This window comes from Garra rufa, chromosome 1, assembly GCF_049309525.1.
Source record: "Garra rufa chromosome 1, GarRuf1.0, whole genome shotgun sequence".
NCBI classification, from domain to species: Eukaryota; Metazoa; Chordata; class Actinopteri; order Cypriniformes; family Cyprinidae; genus Garra; species Garra rufa.
Window position 1 is genome coordinate 9,434,318 of NC_133361.1, and position 22,353 is coordinate 9,456,670.

The 22,353-nt window shown below is 39.1% G+C and overlaps 2 protein-coding genes across 2 annotated transcripts in view; one reads left to right on the plus strand and one right to left on the minus strand.

Annotated features, from left to right (window-relative positions):
- The window catches only part of LOC141343542 (uncharacterized), a gene marked incomplete at its 5' end in the record, with an annotated part of 269,291 nt that overhangs the window by 95,756 nt on the left and 151,182 nt on the right, over positions 1–22,353 (minus strand). The window lies entirely within an intron of this gene.
- Positions 17,307–20,617, plus strand: LOC141329221 (uncharacterized). The gene is made up of 2 exons (XM_073835450.1): positions 17,307–17,672; positions 19,203–20,617. The coding sequence occupies exons 1-2, from the start codon at positions 17,474–17,476 to the stop codon at positions 20,258–20,260; spliced, it is 1,257 nt and encodes a 418-aa protein (XP_073691551.1). The 5' UTR covers positions 17,307–17,473; the 3' UTR covers positions 20,261–20,617.

Consider the following 22,353-nt stretch of genomic DNA (forward strand, 5'->3'; position numbering starts at 1 on the left):
CGTCCAGCTCTATATTGCAACTTAAAGGAAAACGCGGAAAGTGCAGCCAACCACCGATGGCTCGTTGCATCCAGCTTGGCTGATGTCAGGATGTAGGTAAGAGGGTTATTATCAGTAACCACGGTAAAATTGGTACCGTACAAATAGTCCTGAAATTTTTCTGTCACACTCCACTTTAGTGCTAAAAATTCAAACTTATGGGCCGGGTAGCGACTTTCACTTAATGATAGTCGGCAAAAGCAATAGCCCGAAACTTGGAGTCTTGCTCTTTATACAGCGCTGCGTCCAGCCCAATGGTGCTCGCATCCGTATGCAGAATGTAAGGACTTTTTGGATCAGCGAACCCTAGGACTTGTGCACTGGGAAGTTTCTCAATCAAGGTAGTAAAAGCAAGTTGACAATGAGGACTCCACCGAGAACCAAAGGGTTGCTTTGGATCGAACTGGTGGACCTTTGAGTCAAGGAATTTTTTATTCATTCTTGTGGAAGAATATCCGTGGGTCAGGTCATTGAGAGGCTTTGCAATGGCTGAATACCCCTTATTAAAATGGCGGTAATAGCCTGCAAATCCCAGGAAGGATCTTAAGGTCTTGAGATTAGTGGGAACAGGCCAGGATTTTAGTACAGATACCTTCTCTGGGTCGGTCTCAACACCATTTTCAGAAACAATGTGTCCTAGATATTTGACAGATGTCTGAAAGAATTTACACTTTTCAGGCGATAGTTTCAATCCGTATTCTCGTAGACGGCTCAGCACTCTAAGCAGACGGCTCTCGTGCTCCTCAAGCGTGTTGGAAAATATGATCAGGTCATCCAAAAACACCAGGACCTCTTCCAAGTGGAGATCTCCCATACACTTTTCCATTAACCTTTGAAAAGTTGAAGGTGCATTGGTTACTCCCTGGGGCATACGGTTGAATTCCCAGAATCCAAGAGGCATAAACAAAGGCTGTTTTTGGTTTATCTGCTTCATTCATTTCGATTTGATAATAACCTGACTTGAGATCTAGCACCGAAAACCACTTGGATCCAGTGAGTGCAGAAAACGATTCCTCTAAGTTTGGCAATGCATATGCATCCTTTACAGTCTGCAAATTGAGCTTGCGGTAATCAATACATAATCGAATATGTCCATTTTTCTTCTTGACGACAACTATAGGCGACGAGAAGGGTGACTCGGATTCTCTGATAACACCGGCATCTAGAAGCTCTCTCAGATGTTTATGAACAGCTTCTATATCCTGAGGATGAATTGGTCTTGCTCGGTGCTTGAACGGAGTGTTGTCATGAAGATTAATATGGTGTTTCACATGACTAGCATAGCCAACATCCATGTCATGCTGGGAAAAGACATTGGACATTGCATTCAACTTGGTGGTGATTATTTCCTTCCATTCCGGGGGTAATGGCGATTCCCCAAAGTCGAAAACTAGTAGAGTGCCGTTTGTTCCCATGTGCTGAGAAACTGGTCACATGCTGCTCTGAGACGATGCACTTATATGCTCCCAGCTCTGCAATGATGGTTGAAGATGGTATATAGATGTCTTGCTCCGATTCGTTTCTTACAATAACAGGTATTTGGTGAGGGAAATGTGTTGGCATAGCGACAAGACAGTTTCTAACGCACAGACCACCCGGCAGACCTGAATCCGGATGTTGGAAGACAGCATACTGACTTGCTGGAGTAGAGACTTTAGCAGAGCCTTTCCGCCATACGGTGTGACCAGCAGGAACGAGCACAGAGGATTTACTGAGCAGAGTTACAACTCCAAGATGGTCGCTGCAGATTTGTTTGTTAGTCACTTGGAGAGTCTGTAATACAGCTCGGTAACCAGATGCATTTGGTTGGAAGGAAGAATTGTCGCTTTGCCGAAACTGATCGTAGAGTGTTTCGAGAGTATTCATGCCAATCAAGATTGAGGTAGGAAATCCTGGTCTGACATCAGGAACAATGAGTGCAAGAGTTGGAACAGTAATAATACTTCCAACAAAGTCTTGAGGAAAAGTCACTGTAGTTTCATTGTAGCCAAGATATGGAACATTTTGGCCTGCTGCTCCTTCGACATGGAGTAACTCATGCAGGGGTTGAACTGGTTGATCGGAGAGACGTTCATTGTAGAAGGAAACCGGAATGGTCGTAACTTGGGACCCGGTATCCAGAAGACAGGAACCTTGATGACCTGCGACTTTGACATCAGCAGTACATCTGGATCCTATAAGTCCTTTTGGGACTCTCCTTGATGTAGACTGCAGCTCAGAACAGTTGACAGGAAGCTTACTCTTGGCGGGACAAATTTGGTACTGCTCAGCCCCTGGGTGTCCCACACCAGGAACTGGAGCTAGTTTAAATGCTTCTTTGCAGATGGATTTTGTCTCTGCCTTTTCTGCTGCCTGTCTTGAAATTGCTTTCGCTTAGCGCTAACCAGTGCTGGGTTCGGATCAGAATCACACTGAGGCTTAATGTGGCCATCCTCCCCACTGCGAAAGCAAAACCCAGGTTTTGTATTGGAAGAAGCTAAGTTGGCGTTTCTCCCCGTCTTCCTTTTTTCAGACTGCTTTGAGGCAGAATACGTAGCTGGTGGCTGATGTCTGTTAGTCTGACCGGCATTGAGAGTGGCAAGCTGTTGATGAATGGCTGTCATATGTTGTGAAAGCTCTTTGGTGAAATTGGTTATCGCAGTGCACAGATTTGATTCTTCATCCGGGCTGTTTACAAATTGAGCATGAGTGGTTACCTTTTGTTTAGTTCCTCCAAGGTGCTGTTTCATTCTTCGCTCCTTTGCTGCTTCTCTGTCCTCCTCTGTTCGCAGGAGTAGTAACAGTTCAGCAAAAGATGGTGGACTTGATATCCTTTAAGTTGGAGCTCTAAAATCATTCCAATGTCCCAACACCCTCTACAGAATTGAGCTAATAAGCATTTATCCATATCTCTCTCAGATGCTCCTCCTCTCCTCACAGCATGTTGCAATGCCACCTGGAGTCTCTGCAGGTACTCAGACGGCTTCTCTCCATGATTTTGGTAAGTGTCCATGTACTTGGCATAAAGTTCTTCACCATCCTGAACAGTGCCATACGCCGACTCCAGCTGCTGCATATAAACATCAGGCAGCGCATCATGGCTTAGATGTTTCACCATGTCACAGGCAGGGGGCAGCAGGCTGTCGTGAATTAGTCTGGCGCGTTGGAGATCAGAGATGGCTGGATCACGCAGCACTAATTCGATGCCAGACCGCCAGGTGTTGTAGTCCATTTCATGGTTTGGCCTGGGCACTTTACCAGAGAACGGTCTCAGCCGGTGGGTGGCATGCATGGATGTATCACTGCCCCGGACCACATGCTCCACGACGTAACGCTGCACGTCAGGAGGGTTAAGGTCACCAGTTGCAATCGATCGTCCCCCGGCGCTGTTCATACCGGCACTGTTAACCCCCTGGGGTCGAAAAACGCGTATATGCGGTTTGTGGCAGTTTCCCAAAAGGAACTTCAATTACTCTGTCATTTCTGATTGTACAGATAAAAGCAGTACATTAATCAAATCTGTAAAGGGTCTACTTTTATTTGTATATACTCACAAAACCAAAATAAAGAAAACAAAAAGGGTGTGCTGTCTGCCGCATTGATCTCCGTGATCTTCATTCAGATACGCGTCATTAAAATAGACTATAACTCAGCCAATACACAACACAGAGACATGAGCAATATATCTAGAGAAAGCTTGATATCTATACTTTCAAATGAAGTAATGTTTATCAAATATCAAATATTCTGTGATAAAGTAATCTGTATGAAACCAACACGATGTCCAGTCTCTCTTGTCTGCTTCATTAGTTTTAATTAGATCACGCCCAAGAGCTATTCTATCTTTTCATATTCAAATCGTCCACGTGAGGGCGCTGTGCCAAAAGTAGACGCCCACATCACAGTAAACTAATTAGAAAGCAGTTTCTTTTAAGTTAGTCCTTTCTGGAAGAAGACGGGCTGTCAGGAATAAAACTTACTTCAGAAGATGAACATTATATGAGACACGGCGCCATCCAGCAGAGGAGATATTTACACAAGTAAGATTTTTTCTTTTATACTTGTTAGTTGTTACTGTGACAGAATGTGCACACATTTTACCAGTTAAGACTTTTGGCCAACTGTATTTCCTGACTACAGCAAGTGAAACATTATAAAGTATGTTTCATTTCACTGCATCTAAATGTCTCATGATGACAGGATGTTTCGACCCCCTTTGGTCGAAAAACGCGCAGGCGCGTTTTGAGGCACGCTTTGCAGAAAAGAATGTAAAATTCTCGGTCAGTTTTGATCGTACAAATACAACCAATACATCATTCGAAACTGTAGAGGGTATATTTTTATTTGTATACACTGTGCTTTTATGAAAATAAGAAAACAGGCAGTGCACGCGCCCTGCCTTCACTCTCTCTGTTATATCTTTTTACAGACACATAAATGAAACAACCTAAATCTCAGTGATTACGTGCCTCACAGACATAATACATGTAGAAAGCTTGAAATGTTTACTTTTACATAAACCAATTCAAATAAAAAACTAATATTCTCTTTTTAAGTAATCTGTATGAAAGGTAGAAGGTGTATGGTTTCTCCTGTATCACTTCATTACAAACCTTACACCTGTATTTATCTCGCACTGTTTTTATTTGCATCTAACTGTTATACACATGTGCTATACACTACCAGTCAAAGGTACTTTTTTAAAGAAAAATAATTATCTAATTTTGTGAAATAGGTTTACTATGTAAAAAAAACTGCTCACTTAAAAAAAAAAAAACACTTTTAATAATAAAAAAGTTGTATTTAGATTTAGGATATTAATATGTTTTTAACATACTGAAAAAAGCACAAATGTCAAGGCATGTCAAAACTTATTCAGGGCCCCAAAACACCCTCAGACCCCAGAGGGTTAAAAGCAGAAGCAGGTGGGGTGAGATAAGTTTGTAAGGGAGAATACACTGGACCAAGAATTCGACTTGGTACAGAAGGAGGTACAGATGGCTCTGGAGGGTTTTTTGGTTGGTTACAGCATTTACAGCAGCGGGATGAAGTTGTGCTATAGCTTCTTGTATCTGGAACATCATTTCACCAAGAACCACCGAAATAATCTTTTCCAGACGTTTTAGCAATTACTTTCAAGTCATATAAATAGGTGTCAGTCTTTGAACCACCCAACTTTGAAGTGTAAATTTGGGATAAATTCTTAATATGGAATTCGTTATTTTCATCAGAAATAAATGTATAAGGCAGTCGTGAAGACAGTTTTGCTACTGACGCTCCCGACACAAATTAAACAACGAGCATATGATGAAAGTCGGATTCGCGATCATCAATAATATCATCACGATTAATGTCACCGTATTGATCAAGAAAATTTATAACTTCATAGGAACTCTCTTCAACCGGCCCATCCACTAAGATGGCATTAGGAATTTTTATCCCGAGTTTTTCAAAAACTTCCATCGAAAAACCGAACTGGTGAGTCTGAATAAACTGTTTGTGTTATTATAAAATGTTAGTTACTGTACAACCCAGCTCCTGGCTGGCTCGCCAGATGTAATGGGTACTTCAACTCACTAGCCAATATTAATATATCATTAATATTAGCTATACTAAATGAAATAAATAACTATTGAAATAAACAGTTTATGCTAGTTAGGTCACAAAAGTCTAGATTCGGCTACAGGAGCTGGTAGTCAGTAATAACACAGAAGCATGAATTTACATTTAGTACAGGTACCATATATTGAAAAGTGATTAAACAAAATATTTACAAACAAAAATAATGAAAATAGGAAAGAAAACAAAATAGTTACAGACTACAGTTGTACCAGTTATATTTAAGTGCACGTTGTGGTTATTGTACAAATAAGATATGACAATACAATTTACAACAAATGCCAAACACAATAAACAAAAAGAAAATAAACTGTCCCAGCAAGGTTTGGTTTCTTCAAGACCCACGCACATCCCACAAGAGGTTTATGAGTATTGATAAGTCCATAGGTTATTGTTCATTAAGGGAAAAGATGTGCATGTGGGAATGAAGCGCTAGACTGGGGAGAAGTGTGTGGGTAACAGGCTGTGGACAGCCTTCCTACCAGACCAGTTGGGTGGCTGTTCAGTGGATGCTGCACAGATGGTAGGCTCCCAGCCGTAGTAGTTCAGCTTGCCATCATTCATCCCCAAACAGAGGAAAAAAATCTGGCCTGTAGTACAACAACAGGACCAGTAAATGATAAGCTAAATTGAAACTTAAGTTACATTAAACTTTAGCTGATCATACACTCAAATATCATTCCAATATATACCCAATTCTAAATCATTACAGAACAGTGGCGGAGCCAGAGGGGTGTCCGGGGTGGCACTGGACACCCCTGACATCCGATTGGCCACCCCGGGTGCCACCCCAAAATTTTATTTGCTGCTGGCAGAACCTGATGCTGATTGACATCTCATTTGTCTAAAGAAGTTTTAGAATTTTGCCGGTAACGCTAGCCATTTCCAAATCAAGACGAGCCAAAGACATGAGCGTCAATGTAAGACGAATAATAAAACATCATTTTTGAAATACCGTACGTTTTATAGTTTATCATAAGGTTTGTTTGCTGGGTAACGTTTATTATCCGTTGTGTAAATTAACTAGGCGACGACGACATCAGTTAACTTAATGATATTAGAGAGATCAGACAGTTAACGCTATACTTCATCTGTGCTATGGTATTATATGTACATACCATGTTCCATACCATGTACAGGGCTCGAAATTGCTAGCGTTTTGTCGCATATGCTCCCAAAATCTAATTATATATGCAAGAGTGAGAAATTGTTGTGGTGCAACTTGGTTTCATTTCTTTACAAAACTTTCGGTAGCCTAACTACAGCACAGATGCAGTGACAGGTTGCTGTTCGCTCCAACATTACATAACCATTTGAACTTAATCTTTACATTTTTACATTTTAAGTATCAGTCAAAATAGGCTACTGTACAACGCGCCATACATCCACATCATATGATAACTCAGCGGGAAACGTAATTTTCTCTGGGGACACGTTTTTCAAAATCCCGTTTGTGTCCTCCCACTTTCAAATGGTTTTGTTAAAGTAATCTCTTGTATTGTAGAATGCACGCTCAGCGCTGCTGAGAGTTCCGCGCGATCATTAAAACGAAACCAAAATGCGCACCGCATTCAAAAGCAATCTTGAAAGATTCGGTCTCTATTTGCACATTGAATATTGAAAGAGTAGCCTACTTTGATTATGGCTGCATGTATTCTACACGACTAAGAAACAACTGTGTCGTTTATTTTTGTCATTTATAATATATTTTGTTATTTATGTAGATTCTTAAAAAATGCAGTGGTTGTCTCAAATTTAAATGGCTGTACCTATAAATGGCTTCTCGTCCCTTGCTTAAGGCATAAAATATATATGTAAAAAAGGCTTTCAGAATCAGCCCATTTGCTTGTAAAACATCGGCAATCAGAATAGACCATGAAGAATCAATATCGGTGCATTACTAAAAAAGAAATTGGGTGCTCCTATTTTTTTTTTTTTTTTTTTTTTGGTAAAAAGTTAAAAAAGTATTTTTTGTTTAGTTGTTTTTTCTTTATTGTAATGTTTTTGTAAATGAACTCAGCATTATTTTTGCAAATAAAACTTTAGAATTCCTTAATTTATTATTTCAACTTTATGAGTAGAGTTCGTGTGTGAGGACCCCCTGAAATAGCAGTGGCCACCCCCTGGCCACCCCATGTAAAAAATTCTAGCTCCGCCACTGTTACAGAATAATCAAATGTATAAACAATTAATAAACATTATAGCCTTGACAACACAGTCAAAAGTGCAATATTAAAGTTGCATTTGCCTGTACAAAGTTCAAATAAATAATACCACGGTACTGGGCTATAATCTGATTTCCTTAGTGCATGTAAACATACTTGGTGCTAAACATGCATGTAAACACACTCTGGTTTAAAGCTTATAAACCAGAAAAAGCAGACTTCACAACAGTATAAATCAAAAAATAATATCAATCAGTGCTCCTCACTGGCCTCCTTGTGCTGCTTCTTGAGTGACTTCAACTCCTGCAGGATTTTGCATATTTTCGCTGCTCTATGGTTCATGGAGTAGGTGGTTGGAGTAGATCGCTTCTCCTCAACACCAAACCTCTCCTGAGCTAGGGTAGAAATGATGGTCGTCATTGCGTGCAGCCTTCGATCCACATCTCCCTTTTCTGTTCTTTCCAGCACCTTGTCGATGGTCTCGTCGAACTGCCTCCAGACTGCCGTCATACAAGCCTGTGGCCACTTGATTCGCACCTTTGCCTGGGGCAGAAGACTTGGAGGAACGGTAAGGGGCACACGGAGGCTCTGAGCCTCAGGTTACCACTTCACCATCACCGACCATCTAGCCCTTGCACCACCCATCCGAGAGACATCACCATCACTGTTTGTTCAGTCATCTTACTTACTTCTCAATAAACTGTTTTTCACTGCAATTGCTTCCTCATCATTCGATAGCCGTCAGAGAATCATTTGACCAACCGCTTCGTTTCGGCTCCCATTCTGGTCACCCCTGATCCATCACGCCAGTTCGTGGTGGAGGTCGATGCATCAAAGGTGGGGGTAGGTTTTTTTCACACCGTATGTCGCCAGCCGAAACTAATTATGATATTGGTAACCGAGAGTTGTTGGCAGTCAAGCTAGCATTGGAGGAATGGCGCCACTGGTTAGAAGGGACGGGGATACCCTTTATCGTATGGACTGATCATAAGAACCTAGAATACATTAGAACTGCTAAAAGATTGAACTCGGTTTGAACTCGGCAGACTCGGTGGGCACTTTTTTTTCGGACACACAATTTACTCCTTGTACCACCCGGGTTCCAAAAACGCCAAACCCGATTCTTTGTCACGTATTTTTGACCGTTCCGATCGCCCGTCTACTCCCGAGGGCATTTTTCCCGAGACACTTATTGTCTCTGCCCTCGCTTGGGAGGTTGAATCGAAGGTTAAGACAGCCTTACAAGGGGTAACACCTCCGGTCGGATGCCCACCGAACCGTTTATTTGTGCCAGAGGGATTACGGTCCGAGGTCATTCAGTGGGGACACTGTTCCAATGTGTCGTCGACCACGTCTTTCGGTTACATGGCCTCCTGGCAGACGTGGTCTCCGACAGAGGACACCAGTTTGTGTCCAAATTTTGGCGAGAGTTTTGTAAGCTTCTGGGGGTGACTGTTAGTCCCTTTTCGGGGTTCCATCCTCAAAGCAATGGGCACACTGAGAGAGCCAACCAAGATTTGGAGAGAGCGTTGCGATGTATGGTCGCTAGAAATCCTTCCTCCTGGAGCCAACAACTTTCTATTGTGGAGTACGCCCACAATTCCTTATCAGTATCATCCATGGCCTATCCCCATTTGAATGTAGTATAGGGTACCAGCCACCAATTTTTCCCAGTCTGGAATCCGAAGTCGAGGTCCCCTCAGCTCAAGCATTCGTCGAGAAGTGCCATTGCACTTGGACAAGAGCCCGTGAGACTCTACTCCAGGTGGGAGTGCGCACCAAGGCCTAGACCGATCGCCACCGGTCTGGGCCTCCCGTATACGTCGTTGGTTCCAAAGTGTGGCTTTCTACCAAGAACATTCCTCTCCGATCCGTATCAAATAAACTTGCTCCCAAATTCATTGGCCCATTCTCTGTCACCAAAATCATTTGTCAGTCCGCCTCAAACTTCCTCCAGTGTACAGGAGAATCCATCCCGTGTTCCATGTTTCCAAAATCAAACCCGTCTTTTTTGCACACATTAATCCGCCAGCCCTGGTTCCCCCACCACCGCGTCTCGTAGATGGGGAGCCCACTTATAACTAGTTAATCGTATTCTGGACTCAAGGCGGAGGGGACGCGGATTTCAGTACTTGGTGGACTGGGAAGGTAACGGTCCGGAGAAGAGAAGTTGGGTACCTGCCAGGGACATTCTGGATCACTTATTGATGACTTCAATCAGCAGGTAAAGGAGTCTGGGAACATCAGGGGACGTTCCTAGGAGAGGGGGTACTGTCACTGTTCATACATCCGCTGTGTTCTCATGTCTCGTGTTCTGTGTGTTCGTTTACGTTGTACGTCATGCTCATCAGAACAGCTGCCGATCAGTCCCACTCCAGGTGTGTCTCATTACCTCCTGCTATATACTCACCTCATTCTCTCTACCCCTGTCAGATGATTCACTCTGGACCGTGTTGGATGTTATTGTCAGTTCTGTCTGTGTTCATGTTGGAGTTCGTGCTGGATGTTGTTCGTGTCTTTGTCTTGAATCGGTACTTGGATTAACACGTCATCACCACGGGACTCAGCTACACGGGATTACCACGCCACTTCACCATCACCGACTATCTAGCCCTTGCACCACCCATCCGAGAGACATGGCCATCACTGTTTGTTAGAAATAGAAATGTTTGTTCATCTTGTTTCACTGCAAATGCTTCCTCATCATCCCATAGCCGTCACAATAGTAAAACAATAAATAAACAAAAATGCCACTTTATTCTCTTTTTTCTGGATCATTGTTTTCTAGACTGATTCTTTTCAACTAAATTTAGTGTTGGGGTCCTTGTTTTGCTGCAACGGTTTAAAATTAGCACAGTTCCGTGGGAAAAAAAAAAACAGATTTGGCAAACATATATCCCAGCTGCATTCGAAGAAATGTAAATACTCTGCATATTAATAGCTACTCCATGATTCGCGGAAATTATATTCAATATTAGAATGTGTGCGTGAATCCCGGAAAAGAGGATTTAAAGTCATTCTATAAGTTTGTTTTTTTTAAACAAAAGTTAAATGTGTTTATGTTGTGTTTGTCACGGTGAAATGAGGTCAGGGTCCAAATGCAGGGAAGGTGAGTTTTAATGTAAAAATAAACAAACAAACAAAAGGCCAACACTGCACACATGACAGGATCTGAGCAGGAGCAGGATACACAAAACTGAAGACAGGATACAAGAAACAGGAAACAATGCAGACTCACAGAGTGGGGATTATAAAGTCTGTGATAATATGGATCAGCTGTGGGTGTGAGTGACGAGACAGGTGTAAGTGATCAGGAGGGAAGTGCGGGAGGAAGGGAGACAGTGCCCTCTGGTGGGGAAGGGAGACACCACAGCCTAGACACGTGACAGTGTGGGTACCTTCTTTAAAAGTCCTTACCAACCCCTACATCTCAGGTAGGGAAAGCAAAAGAACTCACAGCAATTCAAAAATAAACAAATCCATAAACTCAACATAAAGAGACAAATTAAATCAAAACCATGGCAATCTGTTCCAAAAAATACACAAAACACAAACGTTAACAAAAGTCAAATCACTAAATTCAATGATCCTGAAGTAACTCAGTCAAGAGCAATAAATTATTTTCTCTTTTTCTTTTGTTAAATGATTAATGACGGACATCATGATATTTATTAGACAGCCGTGTTGTCAAAAGCACTGACTTTGGTAATGAAATTTTCAAAAATGTGAATTTTTGATAGCATTCCTGATGAAGCTTGGTGTACTCTGAGAGCTCGCCATACACTGCCTTTGTCAATCTTGGAAATTTCTTGAAATACCTTAGTGTGACTTACATATTTGACAGGAAAAGCAATGTGCTTGGGGAAAAGTTGGGAAGTGTGCAAAATGTACTTTTATTAACATCAGTAACATCCAAAATCTAATTTCTACATAGAACAATTGATATATCCTACTCTTACTAAGTATACCATTATTCTTTTATAGTATTATAGGCAACATTTTACAATACGTGTGAACAAATGTGCATTCATTTATGTTTAATTAATTCACAGATAATCACAAGTTAAAGGGTTAGTTCGAGCATTTAAGACATGCAGTTGTATGCAATCCTTATCAGCACTATAGTGTATACACACTGACCCACACTGCGTTCACCTCCCTGGTCAGAGTTCTGGCCGCTGGAAGTTTTTCAAGAAAGTAGTCACGGTTAGTTTCCGGGGCCTCAAAACTGTGCGTTTTTACGTGAAAAAAATATATGTGTTTCAAAGCTTGATTAATTTACATCACAAAAAACACTCCTGACAAAAATCATACCTCAGTTTTAATCGGCACTATATTCTTTCCGTTTCCATCAATCCGCGCTGCTGTCAGTTCGCACGTTCCGATCAGCTGTTCCATTGCACACTCGAATGACAACGGCGTAAAAAGTAAAAAAAAAAAAATTACCAATGGTGCGAACTTGTAAATTCCCAGGTTGTGAACACAAGAATGTGCAGGGATCGCCGTTCAGATTCCATCGTTTTCCTGTTTCTGATATAGTTATTATGAGACAGCTTTGGCTGGTTGCCATCGGCTACTCTGCGGGAGCTAAAATATCCAGTATCAAGGATTTTCGTGTGTGCAGTGCTCACTTCAGCAAAGACGATTACATCCCCAACCAAGGAGGAAAAATCAAAAAATGGATTTTAAAGAGTTCTGCTGTACCAGTACCACGGGTAAGCTCTATTTACTAACTTTATGTCGCATACGACAGGTTTATTTTGAAGCTAACGTCGGTTTTTAGGCTAACGTTACACTGAGAATATTCTAACCGGGGCAGTGATAGCATCAACAATAATCGACTGTCTATGTGGTGAGAAAATCAGCAAATGTCATAACTAATGAATTTAATTGAATCTATATTACACAACAAAATATGATGCTTTGCTATATTTGTTATTGTCTGTAACTATGCGGAACGTGTGTCGGTATCATCGTGTTTATAAGTGTGCTTGCTGTCACATACAGGTAGGTCTAAACCAGGTATCTCCAACTCCGGTCATCGTGAGCTAACTGTTACATTCCTGCAGCTCGATGTTTTCCTATGACAGGACACCTTTCTCAAATGAGACATTCTGTACAAGCCTGCTAATTACCCGTTGATTTGAGTTAGGTGTGTTGCATCAGAGAAAAACTAAAACCAGCAAGACAGTAGCTCACGAGGACTGGAGATCCCATGTCTAAACTGTACAGTAAACAATCTGATGTTTAGACTCCTGTGGAAATCACGTGAAACGAGGTCTAATATAAAAATATATATATCGTCTGTTCTGTCTGACATTGTGCTAAAATTGGTTTCATCATCAGAAGTTTCGTAGTCAGACATGTTGTCAGTGAGTCGCGCTATCAACAGCTGAAAGGAACGTGCGAACTGACAGCAGCGCGGATTGATGGAAACGGAAAGAATATAGTGCCGATTAAAACTGAGGTATTATTTTTGTCAGGAGTGTTTTTTGTGATGTAAATTAATCAAGCTTTGGAACGCATATATTTTTTTCACGTAAAAACGCACAGTTTTGAGGCCCCGGAAACTAACCGTGACTACTTTCTTGAAAAACTTCCAGCGGCCAGAACTCTGACCAGGGAGGTGACCACAGAGTGGGTCAGTGTGTATACACTATAGTGCTGATAAGGATTGCATACAACTTCATGTCTTAAATGCTCGAACTATCCCTTTAATGTATAATTAATGAAGAACTAAACAATTGATTAATGATTAGTACACCAGCAACTAATGAACATTCTATATGATTCATAGATTAATACTACAGAAAAATGTGCAAGCAGAAATTGTGGTCTCAAGTAATCAATAAATTGTATTAATTCCCTAATAGCCCTTTTTATTAACTTATAGTGTAAATTAATGTATTAATTACCAAAATGGGTTCAAGTCATGTATTTCAACTGGCAGTTGTCTGCTTTAATTAATCATTAGCTATAACTATATTACTTAACAATTAGTTAATAGTTATGTGCCTCAATAAGTAAAGTCATAATATAACGATATCTTTGCAAATCATTAGCTAATGACTAATTAAAGCAGACAACTGGAAGTTGAAGTATAGCTTTGACCACTGTGGTCACTAACACATGAATTTACACTATTAGTTAATAAAATAAGTTATTAGGGAATTAATACATTATGGCACAATTAACTAATAACAATTTATTGATAACTTAATCTATGAATCATATTGATTGTTCATTAGTTGCTGATGTAGTAATATTTAATAAATTGTTTAGTTCTTCGTTAATTTTACTTTAACTTGTGATTATCTGTGCATTAATTAAGCACGAATTAATGCTTATTAGTTGCTCTAAAGTAGAAATGAATGAATAACAAGCCATACGTTCTCCTCTGCTGCCATCTACTGGTTATAGTGGTAAGTTTTATTTTATCCCTTAATTTCCCCACTCGGGCAGGTGTTTGTTTAAATCGTTGGTTTCATGGTCAAAAAAATAACCACATACCATATAAAATATATCACAAAAATCACATCTATTTTATTTTTTTTTTCAAAGTACTGTCAAGTTATATCAGGATTCTTGCTTCAATGTCAGCCCAATGAAATGTGCATGAAATAACTCAGTTATGAGACCCAAAGAAAAAAAGGGTCTCTTTTTTGTCGTTGTTTTGTGATTTCCTACATCCTCTGGGTTAAAAAAAAAATCTACAATTTAGAGTTTTTAAATTTTGTTTTTATTTTTAATTTTAGAGCATGTCCACTGTAGTGGACAACAGGACCATTTTAGTTTGAAACGACAGCCAAACTCAGAAAACAAAACTGTACAGAATTTGGCTGTATAGGGATATTCATCCAACATTTATGTAACAAAAACAAAACAACTGAAATCAAGCATTTTCTATAACTTGCTATGAGTCTGTTTGGGCGCTGTGCAGGAATTTTGGCCCACTCTTTTTAGCAGAATTGTTGTAATTCAGCCACATTTGAGGGTTTTCGAGCATGGACCGCCTTTTTAAGGTCATGCTGTGGGCATCTCAATAGGATTCAGGTCAGGACTTTGACTAGGCCACTCCAAAGTCTTCATTTTGTTTTTCTTCAACCATTCAGAAGTGAATTTGCTGGTCTGCATTGTCCTGCTGCAGAACCACAGAGTGCGGCATCTTTCCTGTTCTTCCCTTTCTGTCTCTGTGTCTGTCTCAGTCTGCTCATCTGAGTCTCCTGCAATTTCTTCCTCTTTTTCAACATCTTCTTGTATGTTACATTCAAATTTATCCTCATCTGACAGCTCTAAGTCAGAGTCTCCCTCAACTATCTTATGAAAATCCCCTCTGCTTCAGTTCGGCCTCCTACAACATGCAGTCATTAATTACATCAAGATGGTCCTTATGTCCACTATAGTTGACATTTAAAAAAGGATGATATTTTGAAACATAAACAATTTAACAGCTTTGAAAGCTAAATGTATAGTTACTGACACTTTAATAAACAAATATATTTGTGACAATAATAGTAAAAAACATGTAAATAAGCAAAATTTTACATATCTCTCTCTCCTTCCCATAAAATGTGCTCATTTGTATGCCGGCCATTTTGGATTCAGTGTAAGAATAGGTTCCTAGCATGCCAGCCAATCAAATGACATATCACTAGAAAGCCAAGGATGTCCTCTGCACAGTACAACAGGACTTGACAGAGTAGCTCAACAAATTCAAAGAAAATTCATGAAAACATAAGGTCCACTACAGAGGACACAAGTCAGTGGGCGGGGTCTCAGGAGGCTATATGTGTGTGTGTGTGTGTGTGTGTGTGTGTGTGTGTGTGTGTGTGTGTGTGTGTGTGTGTGTGTGAGTGTGTTATATTTCGACCTATATTAAAAGATCACACACTCACTTGGGCAATTCAAACCGCTACATAGGTATTTTTAACTAATCAGAAAAGCACTTAAGCTCTAGGCCAGGGGTCTTCAACTAAAACGGCTCGAGGTCCGGTAATGAACCCTGCGCACCAGCCGAGGTCCGGACAATTATATATAAAAACCGATTTATGTTTTTTTGCGAGACCAAGGTATCTGCAGCATATTTTATCTTAAATTCTAGACATTTAAATACCTTTTTAAAGACCTGAACAAAATTAAATTAATAAATAATTTATTAAAATTACTGTAAAAAGCATGATTTACAATTGAGATGCAGGTTTCACAAAACAAAAAAGATTTCTTAAATTATAAACTTCACATTCCAGCCTTCAAGAGTCAAAAGCATCAATTCTTATATTAATTTAAACAATTATTGTCAATCAAGTATTATATTAATTAACATTATATTTTATTGCCTTAATTGTTTAAATTGTATAACACATGATCTTGTCGATCCATCAGTTAACATTTACAACTCTACGTGTTTGGTGCTTAAAACCATGGACTGATTTTTTTACATTGGTCTTTTTGACAACAGCAGACGTACGAGCTGATTAAAAATGTCAGATCATTCTCCTCCAGCAGGAGGCGCTATCAGAATAAACACAAAGCAGCGCCGAAGCTGACTTTGAAACGCACAGCGCTCATTTTTATTCAATGGATATAACCTTATAAAGTTTCATCGCAATTCTTGCCTTTCAGTCCCCACATTTAAGACTATCTGAAATCATAATTAAGACTTTCTTAACCCCTAATAACACTACAGTCCTCAATGAAAATAAAGAGCTTTATTTCAAGAACCGACTTTCAAAAACAACCCTAGCCTACACAAAAAACGTTTCTTTTTATTTTGCACAAGAGAAATATTAGGGAAGTAAATTAATATCAGCATATGAAGTATATTCGTCTATCATTGTCCCTTAGAGAATGTGCACATCAGATGCTGAAAGCGCTGTTTTTACTTTCACTTTAACATATGCAGTTTTCACGTTGCTTGTGTGATATCCATTGGCTCACCGTCGTGGTTTAAAATATAATATGTATAAAAATACAGTATAAAAAGATATATTTACAATATTTTGCGACGTAACCCCAACATAATGCGTTTTCCATCAACGTTTTTCACTCACTGAAAGCTACATCTGTCTGCCGATCTCTGCTCTCCTCACTACACGGAAGATTGCACCCAAACGCTGACCCTAGTGTGCTTGATATAAATGTATTTATTAGAAATAGCGTTTGGCATTTTATTTTTATTTTTATTATGTCAAAAGCTTTCACGGTCCACATGGACGCATCTTGCGGTCCGGATCCGGACCGCGGTCCGCCAGTTGACGACCCCGGCTCTAGGCCATTTAATATTATTTTCTTTTTTTTTTTACTTTCTGAAGTTTCCAGATAGGTCGTGTGTCTAGATCATGAGAAACGAGAAACAAACAAAACATGAATAAATTAAACAGCGTGTTATTTTCCCTCTTCTCTACGCTTCGCGCTCCAGTCCAGCGGATGGCGCTAAAACACATTTCTAACACCTCAGAGGAAGACTTTTAGCTTCACCCCACTCTCTGTTGTTTTATCGTGATGCTGGTTTAAGACATTACAAACTGTTGAGAATGTTGTTTTTGTACAGATTTCGAATCTTGACAGATAAATACCTGTAATAATCTCACCCTCACAGTTGTGACTAAGTTTTGAAGCAAACAGGAATATTTGGAGGAGCTTAAGTTGAACTGAGATCTGCTGCTGTGAAGATGGTGTTTGTAAAAGAGGAGAGTGAGGAGAACACGTGTGAACCAGAACCCTTGATAATAAAACAAGAAGAACCAGAACCCTGGAGTATAAAACAAGAGGAACCAGAACTCTTGATAATAAAACAAGAGGAACAAGAACTCCTGAAAATAAAACAAGAGGAACCAGAACTCTTGAGCATAAAACAGGAGCCACAAGGAGGTTGGTGTTTATTCTTCATTCATCTTTAATGACTTTTGTCGCACATTTGGCTTACAAAAGCTCTAATAACAGTTAGGAGTTATAAAGTTTCAAGCAGTATAAGATCTAGTTTGTTGTAGCAGAAACAACGTTTAGACCAAAACATTCTGTTTATTAATATAGATGGAGCAGCAAATGATGGAAGACATTTTTGTTTCAGTAAAATGTATGTTAGATTACTGGAAAACCCATCCACAACCTATTTTCAATGAGAAAAAAATAGAATTTGCATATAATATTGTTAACACAAGTCTATTTTGTATGGTTCCCAACTCAAGCTCAGTGCTTTACTGTCAAATGTGTATTGCTAAGAAATAAATGTGTAATATTATTAGCAAAACCATAGTCATTTTATGATTACCAAACTTGTTTCTGGTGCCACTTCTAACATATTTTACTCTGAAGCCCGGTAAGGGACACTTTCTATGAAGTGGGTACTTTTTTCAATAATATTCTGTTAACTTTTGTGTGTGTGTGTGTGTGTGTGTGTGTGTGTGTGTGTGTGTGTGTGTGTGTGTGAATAAAACACATTTAACCCTTAAATGCATGACTGTTTCTCCAATCACTATTACATATTTGGGTCTATAGCAACCCGGACATTTATATCAAGCATGAATGGTCTCTAACTGCTGCAATTGCAAAAAACTCTTGATATTTTAAGAACTATTACAGAAGAATAAAACAGAGCATATTTCATTACCTTTTGAAACATAAAAGCCTTCTGTTTGATTTTACCATCGCTATCATCGTCAGGGCACACTTCCACAGTATATTCAGCATCTGGCTCATATTCGCAAAACTATCGTTTTCATTTACTTAAAATCATTATTTTGTTAACTGGCAGCTTATGCACTACATCCACCATCAAATGACAGTCACTTTTATATTTTATGCTGACGATATTCTTTTGTTTTATGCCTGTGATAATTACAAGTGAAACATCACATTATTATTGTCTATCAAATAGTGCCACCTCTGGGGGTCAATTACATGTATTTAGTCATCAGATATTAACATATTTCTGTGCATGAAAAATATACATGCACTATTACACACCTCAGGTTTCTAGCGACCCAATACACTTTTTACAAAAAAATGAGTCAGAAAACATTAATTATTTTATATTTTATTATTTTTTCTTGTTTTATTTTTCATATTGAATAGATTAAGAAAGGTGATGCCAAACTTAAAAAAATGAAGGAGGGAGAGTGAATGATGTCCTGGGTTGCTAAAGACCCAAGGTATGCATACAAGGGTTAATAGTTATTCCTATGGAAGCATGGATTTTTGCCGATAACGTTTGAAAATAATAATTAAAAAATCAACGCATCTCATTTATGGAAAAATTCCAAGGACTAAAAAAAAAGTATAAAAATAACCAAAATATTGTATAACAATTATCTGCTAGTTATATTAGGCTTCATTTTATGTCCACATTTCTCTGCTATTTTTGAGTTACTGAAAATTAACCAATATTATTATTATTTTTAGAGTTGATTGAAGAAAATGATGAGAATGAAGAACTGAGTGAAGCTGAAGAGCAAAGTCATGTCATACCTGGAGAAAAACCGTTGAGTTGCTCTCAAATCAAACAGAAAGATTTTAAGAAAAGTATAGACAAAAAATTGTTCACCTGCCCTCAGTGTGGAAAGAGTGTCTCAAGAAAATCAAGTCTTGAGCATCACATGCACATCCACACTGGAGAGAAACCTTATGAGTGTTCACACTGTGACAAGAGATTTAGACAGTCAACAGCTCTGAAAACACATGAGATGATGCACACTGGAGAGAAACCTTATCAGTGTTCACACTGTGACAAGAGATTCAGTCGGTCATCAAATCTGAAAACACATGAGAGGATCCACACTGGAGAGAAACCTTATCAGTGTTCACACTGTGACAAGAGATTTAGACAGTCAACGGCTCTGAAAACACATGAGAGGATGCACACTGGAGAGAAACCTTATCAGTGTTCACACTGTGACAAGAGATTTAGTCAGTCATCATATCTGAAATCACATGAAATTATCCACACTGGAGAGAAACCGCACACATGTGATCAGTGTGGGACGAGTTTCAGCCTAAAAGGACTACTTGCAGCACACATGAGAGTTCATACTGGAGAGAAACCACATTCATGTAATTTGTGTGGAAAGAGTTTCTTACGTCTACAACATTTGAAAGAACATCAGAAAACACACGCTGGTGTGAGAGACTACATGTGCTTTGAGTGTAAAAAAACTTTCACTACAGCACACAGTTTAAGACTGCATGAGAGGCTTCACTCTGAAGATAATCCTTACAAGTGTTCACTCTGTGACAAGAGATTCAATCAGTCAGGATATCTGAAAATACATGAGAGGATTCACACTGGAGAGAAACCATATAAGTGTTCACACTGTGACAAGAGATTCAATCAGTCAGGATATCTGAAAATACATGAGAGGATTCACACTGGAGAGAAACCGCATCACTGCACTGCATGTGGGAAGTGTTTTAAATATTTATCTTCTCTAAAATATCATAGGAAATACAAACACAGTAAGTAAATCATCTTCAGATCCAGGACTTTCTGTCATGACACTGGGTTGCAAGCTTTTCCCTCCTCCTCCAGAGGGCGCTATTTCCCTTCCTCCCGCACTTCACTCCCCTGATTGTATACACCTGTGTTGTGATCATGACACTCGTCTCACCCACACCTGTTCACAATTATACGGACTATAAAGCTGCTCATCTCCCACTCCTCATTCTGGCTGCATTGTCTTCTGTACCGTCTCTCTCTGTGTTTCCTGGATCCTGTCTCCTAGACCTGGTTTACAGTTTTGTTTATTTTGTGTTTGTATTCAAGTCGTGTTGTACCGTGTTGGCCTTTTGTATATTATATATTGTTTATATTAAAAATTACTTACCTGCACTTGGACCCAGACCTCATCTCTCACGTGACACTTTCAGGTCTCATTAAATGTGACACAACCAAGCAATAAAATATTACAAGTCATTACAAGCGACTAGGGCTGCCCCGACTAAAGATATTCCTAGTCGAATAGCAATATTCCTAGTCGAATAATCGTTCATTTATGATAATAGTATAATAATCTGTGTATATACAGGGAAAGGTATAGTCCAAGTTGAAGTTTAACATTTCCATATGACAGAAAATGCTAAAGCATGATATTAGCGCGTTCAAAATGAAAATTTAGCGATTAAAGCAGAATAGTAAAGCGTTTAAAGTATACAGCGTTTACGGACCGGAACGTTATAGGCTAATTACAGCCTAACATAAAAACAGCAATCAGACTGCCTGTGCATTTTAATAATTTATTATCAAAAATGCAAACTGTAACAGTTACATGTCAAACAAACAAAAAAAAAACAACAACAACAAAAAAAAACTTTTGAATAAAATAAAATAAAATTCGTTCTTTAAAATAGGCTAAATCAAATAAACTTATTAGTAGGTATACCTTACTTTGGCCTAGTACAAAACAAGACAAAAACAAAAAAAACAAAAAAAAACAAATGAATACTGTAGCAAAAACGCTGTTTGGTATAAAAATACAGTGAAAAAATATTATTTTTATATATTTCAAACGGGAAATTAACAAAAAAAGCCAAAGACAAATCTTAGAGTAAAACACAAGGCGGCAAAAAAATTAACTGCCTTAGTTGTTCTAATCAATTTAATGAAATACTATTTAAGACAAAATGTGGAACAAATGATTTAAAGAACACTAATAGACACACAAATCAAAAATATCATTAAGATGACGGATTATTGAAACAACAAATTGCAAACATCAGACTAATTTTTCTAACAGAATTAAAAACAACTTCTGCATTATATAAAAACGAATAAATAAAAATAATATTTATTTTTTTATAGCCTACCCGTTATAAAAATGCCCGTTTTTTTATATATATATATATATAGCCTAACAGATAGCAAACAGAAACACTACAAAAAGGAAATTAAGCATGCTTACCTAATATTTCAATTCTATTTAATTTTTTTCATATTACATGAGAGGAACACCAGCTTGTCCACAATGTTGGGAAGAAAGGAGCTTCTCGACTTGTTCACAATGAAGCCGGCCTTTGAAAAGATGCGCTCTGACGGAGTGGATGTGGAAGCGATACACTGGAGGCTTTGGATATCGATGTTTATTTTTTGCCACCATGCCAATGGTCCCGAATCAACCTTTGTTTTACCTGCCTAGTACATTTTTATTTCATCCTTGTTTTCTGCATGCTCCTCCTCATCAGTGGCCATCAGCATGGATATCTCGGACTGCGTTTCCATTTTCGGTTCGGGCTCACCATCCTCTTCAGGGCTAACGCTGTCATGATCACTTTCTGGCGCAGCTTCTGTAGATAAACTTACTGCCGACACTGTGGAGTAGGCTACGCATCTTCTCGTTCGTGTTGGTCCAAGAATGACAAGCTCTTAAAACGTGGATCTAAGACAGCAGCTCGTATATTTAAATGCTGGTCGCGATATTTTCCATCAGTTGCCATCTTGTGTCAATTTCAGATTGCACTGCATCAGCCAGACACCTCTCCCACAAGTGCGCTTTGGTATACCGCGAGGCATGAGATCGCGTTGATCTCTCGCTGTTTTGATGTCATACACTGACTGTGCTGC

What these genes read in the sequence shown, in the direction of transcription:
- LOC141329221 (XM_073835450.1), top strand. Translation starts at nt 17,474, where the DNA reads ATGGTGTTTGTAAAAGAGGAGAGTGAGGAGAACACGTGTGAACCAGAA. An exon ending in AAAACAGGAGCCACAAGGAG is followed by an intron (nt 17,673 to 19,202) that starts GTTGGTGTTTAT and finishes TATTATTTTTAG; the next exon opens with AGTTGATTGAAGAAAATGAT.